The sequence below is a fragment of the Babylonia areolata genome, chromosome 24, assembly GCF_041734735.1.
Source record: "Babylonia areolata isolate BAREFJ2019XMU chromosome 24, ASM4173473v1, whole genome shotgun sequence".
NCBI lineage: Eukaryota > Metazoa > Mollusca > Gastropoda > Neogastropoda > Buccinidae > Babylonia > Babylonia areolata.
The window spans coordinates 3,526,149-3,528,648 of record NC_134899.1 but is presented as its reverse complement, the minus strand read 5'-3'; the positions used below and the strand labels follow the sequence as shown (position 1 = coordinate 3,528,648).

The window sequence follows — 2,500 nt, the reverse complement described above, 5'->3', positions numbered from 1 at the left end:
AAAGCGTCAAAGCGTCTCTCTGGATATATATATATATATATATATATATATACACACATACATATACATATATACTATATATATGCTTATGCTTGTGTGAATATTTCTGAGCTTTTTTTTATCATGCATTCAAGTATATTAATTACCAATGTATACATGTGCATGGTTATCTGATTTTCCCCTCCCTCATAAAAAAAAAATATATATATATATATAAATATTAATTTCTCTCATTATCTCTCACTGTCAACAGAGCCACAACTCTGACCTGCCCAGAGTGCAGGATCCCCGCTGGCAACTGAACACTGGGGAAGAGGTGTCACTGCACATGAACTCTGACGTCTTTCTTCCTGATGGCCGCCTTAGAGGAGGAGCCAGGTTCGCAGGTAATGTCATGTTTGTACACTCCCGAAAACGGAGTATAGCTGCCTACATGGCGGAGTAAAAACGGTCATACACGTAAAAGCCTACTCGTGTACATACGAGTGAATGTGGGAGTTGCAGCCCACGAACACAGAAGAAGAAGAAGAGTCATGTTTGTACGTTCACATTCAAGCTGACACTTAACTCAGTTAACAACACTGTACTGAGACTACACTTAGCGAACTGGTTAGTGTTCTGATGCATGTAAGGAAGAGGGAGAGCCTCTCACAATAGGCATTCTTTCTGTGATAGTTTTTTTGTTTTTTTTTCTAAATAAGGTGGTTAGTTTGAGGGTAAGTCTTGACATTGTCAACCATAAGCGCTTGTTTAGTAAATACATAACTGGTAACATTGACCAATAACAATATTTCTTGTAGTTCTCCAGCATTTCAGACTGGCTGCTCCATGTGCAGAGATTTTTTTTTCCACACGGGTTTTTACGTGTGTTCCACTTTCTGATTCTTTTTCTATCAGTCTGACAGCCAGCATCACTGATTTCATGAAAATAGCCACAGTCACACAGCCGACCTAGAGCCAAACACAAGAGCAAGAACTAAGCAGGAGAAGAAAAGACTTTGATGGTCCTGCATCACTGTATACGTGAGGCAGTTGAGGCACTCCATAGTCCACAGTCCTCAGCCAGTTTGCTGGTGTCACCCATTTTCTGTAAACAACTTTCAGGTCCCTCTCCACCAGTTTGTTGTTAGTCGTCTCCTCTTTCTCTGCTGTGCAGGTGTTCAGATCATGGCTTGGCATTTAGTTGTTATTGCAGGAAGGCTCAGAAGAGGAAAGCATTCCATGAAATGGAAAGTGAATAGAATCCCAGCAGTGTATTCCTGTCTCGTGCTAAGCTGGTTCAACCACTGTTGTGGTCCCTGGGAAGGGCTTGCACTATTCTTTCTTTTTTCCACATGTCTAGCAGTGATGAGGAAAAGTTAGATGGTGATGTGAAGGAAGTTCTGGTGGTGATGTGAAGGAAGTTCTGATGGTGATGTGAAGGAAGTTCTGATGGTGATGTGAAGGAAGTTCTGATGGTGATGTGAAGGAAGTTCTGGTGGTGATGTGAAGGAAGTTCTGGTGGTGATGTGAAGGAAGTTCTGATGGTGATGTGAAGGAAGTGCTGGTGGTGATGTGAAGGAAGTTCTGGTGGTGATGTGAAGGGAACTGTATGATAGAAAGGAACAGACTTCCACTTCCTTGAGAAGTTTGTTCCACTCAGAACTCTGTGTGTGTGTGTGTGTGTGTGTGTGCACATGTGCAACAAAAAAAAAAAAAAAAAAAAAAAAAAAATTACTGCGGTAGTTTTGTCGTCCATCAGTTCAATCTTTTTTGTCAACAGAGAAACAAACAGCACACTCTGCAATCAGACATTCATCTGTTGGTTTTTTTGTTGTTGTTATCATCATCATCATTATTATTATCATTCTTATTATGATTACATCATTATCATTATCATCATTATCATTATCTTCTTTAAAAAAAAAAAAAAAAAAAATTAATAATAATAATATTAGAATCAGTGATGCTGGCTGTCAGACTGATAGAAAAAGAATATTGTTGTCATTATTATTGTTGTTTTCATCATCATCATCATCATTATGAATATTATTGTTATTACTATTATAGTCATCATAATCATCATCATTATCATCAGCATCATCATCATTATAATCATCGTTATCATGGTCATTATGGAAGTCTTTCCAACAGCAGCGGAGAGGGATTGCCAGCTGTTCACACTGTCATGGCCCAGACTGGAAGCCCGCTGTGTGTCCACGTTGTCCCGATGGCGCCTGGTCATCACGCAGGCCACTGTTGAACGCATCGCCAGCTTCAGCGCCAGCACTGCCGAGAACCTGGGGGCAAACCGGTGGGAAGTTGTCATGGTCAGTTGTGTCATGTTGTATCGTTATTTACAGTGGAGTGTAGACCTGGTGGTAACACGTCCGCCCAGGAAGCAAGAGAATCTGGCTCCAGTCCCACAGTCGCCAGTATTTTCTCCCCCTCCGCTAGTCCTTGAGTGGTGGTCTGGAAGCTAGTCATTCGGATGAGACGATAGACCAAGGTCCCATGTGCA

General features: G+C 41.2%; 1 protein-coding gene across 3 annotated transcripts in view; it reads left to right on the top strand.

Moving 5' to 3' along the window:
* LOC143298528 (uncharacterized) overlaps positions 1-2,500 on the top strand; it is a 63,888-nt gene that overhangs the window by 2,334 nt on the left and 59,054 nt on the right. For 2 of the 3 annotated variants that reach the window (XM_076611382.1, XM_076611384.1), the window contains 2 exons: positions 254-386; positions 2,134-2,309. In XM_076611382.1, coding sequence (XP_076467497.1) covers positions 254-386; positions 2,134-2,309 — 309 coding nt within the window. The remainder of the gene's footprint in view (positions 1-253; positions 387-2,133; positions 2,310-2,500) is intronic. The other variant, XM_076611383.1, reaches the window with a different exon arrangement.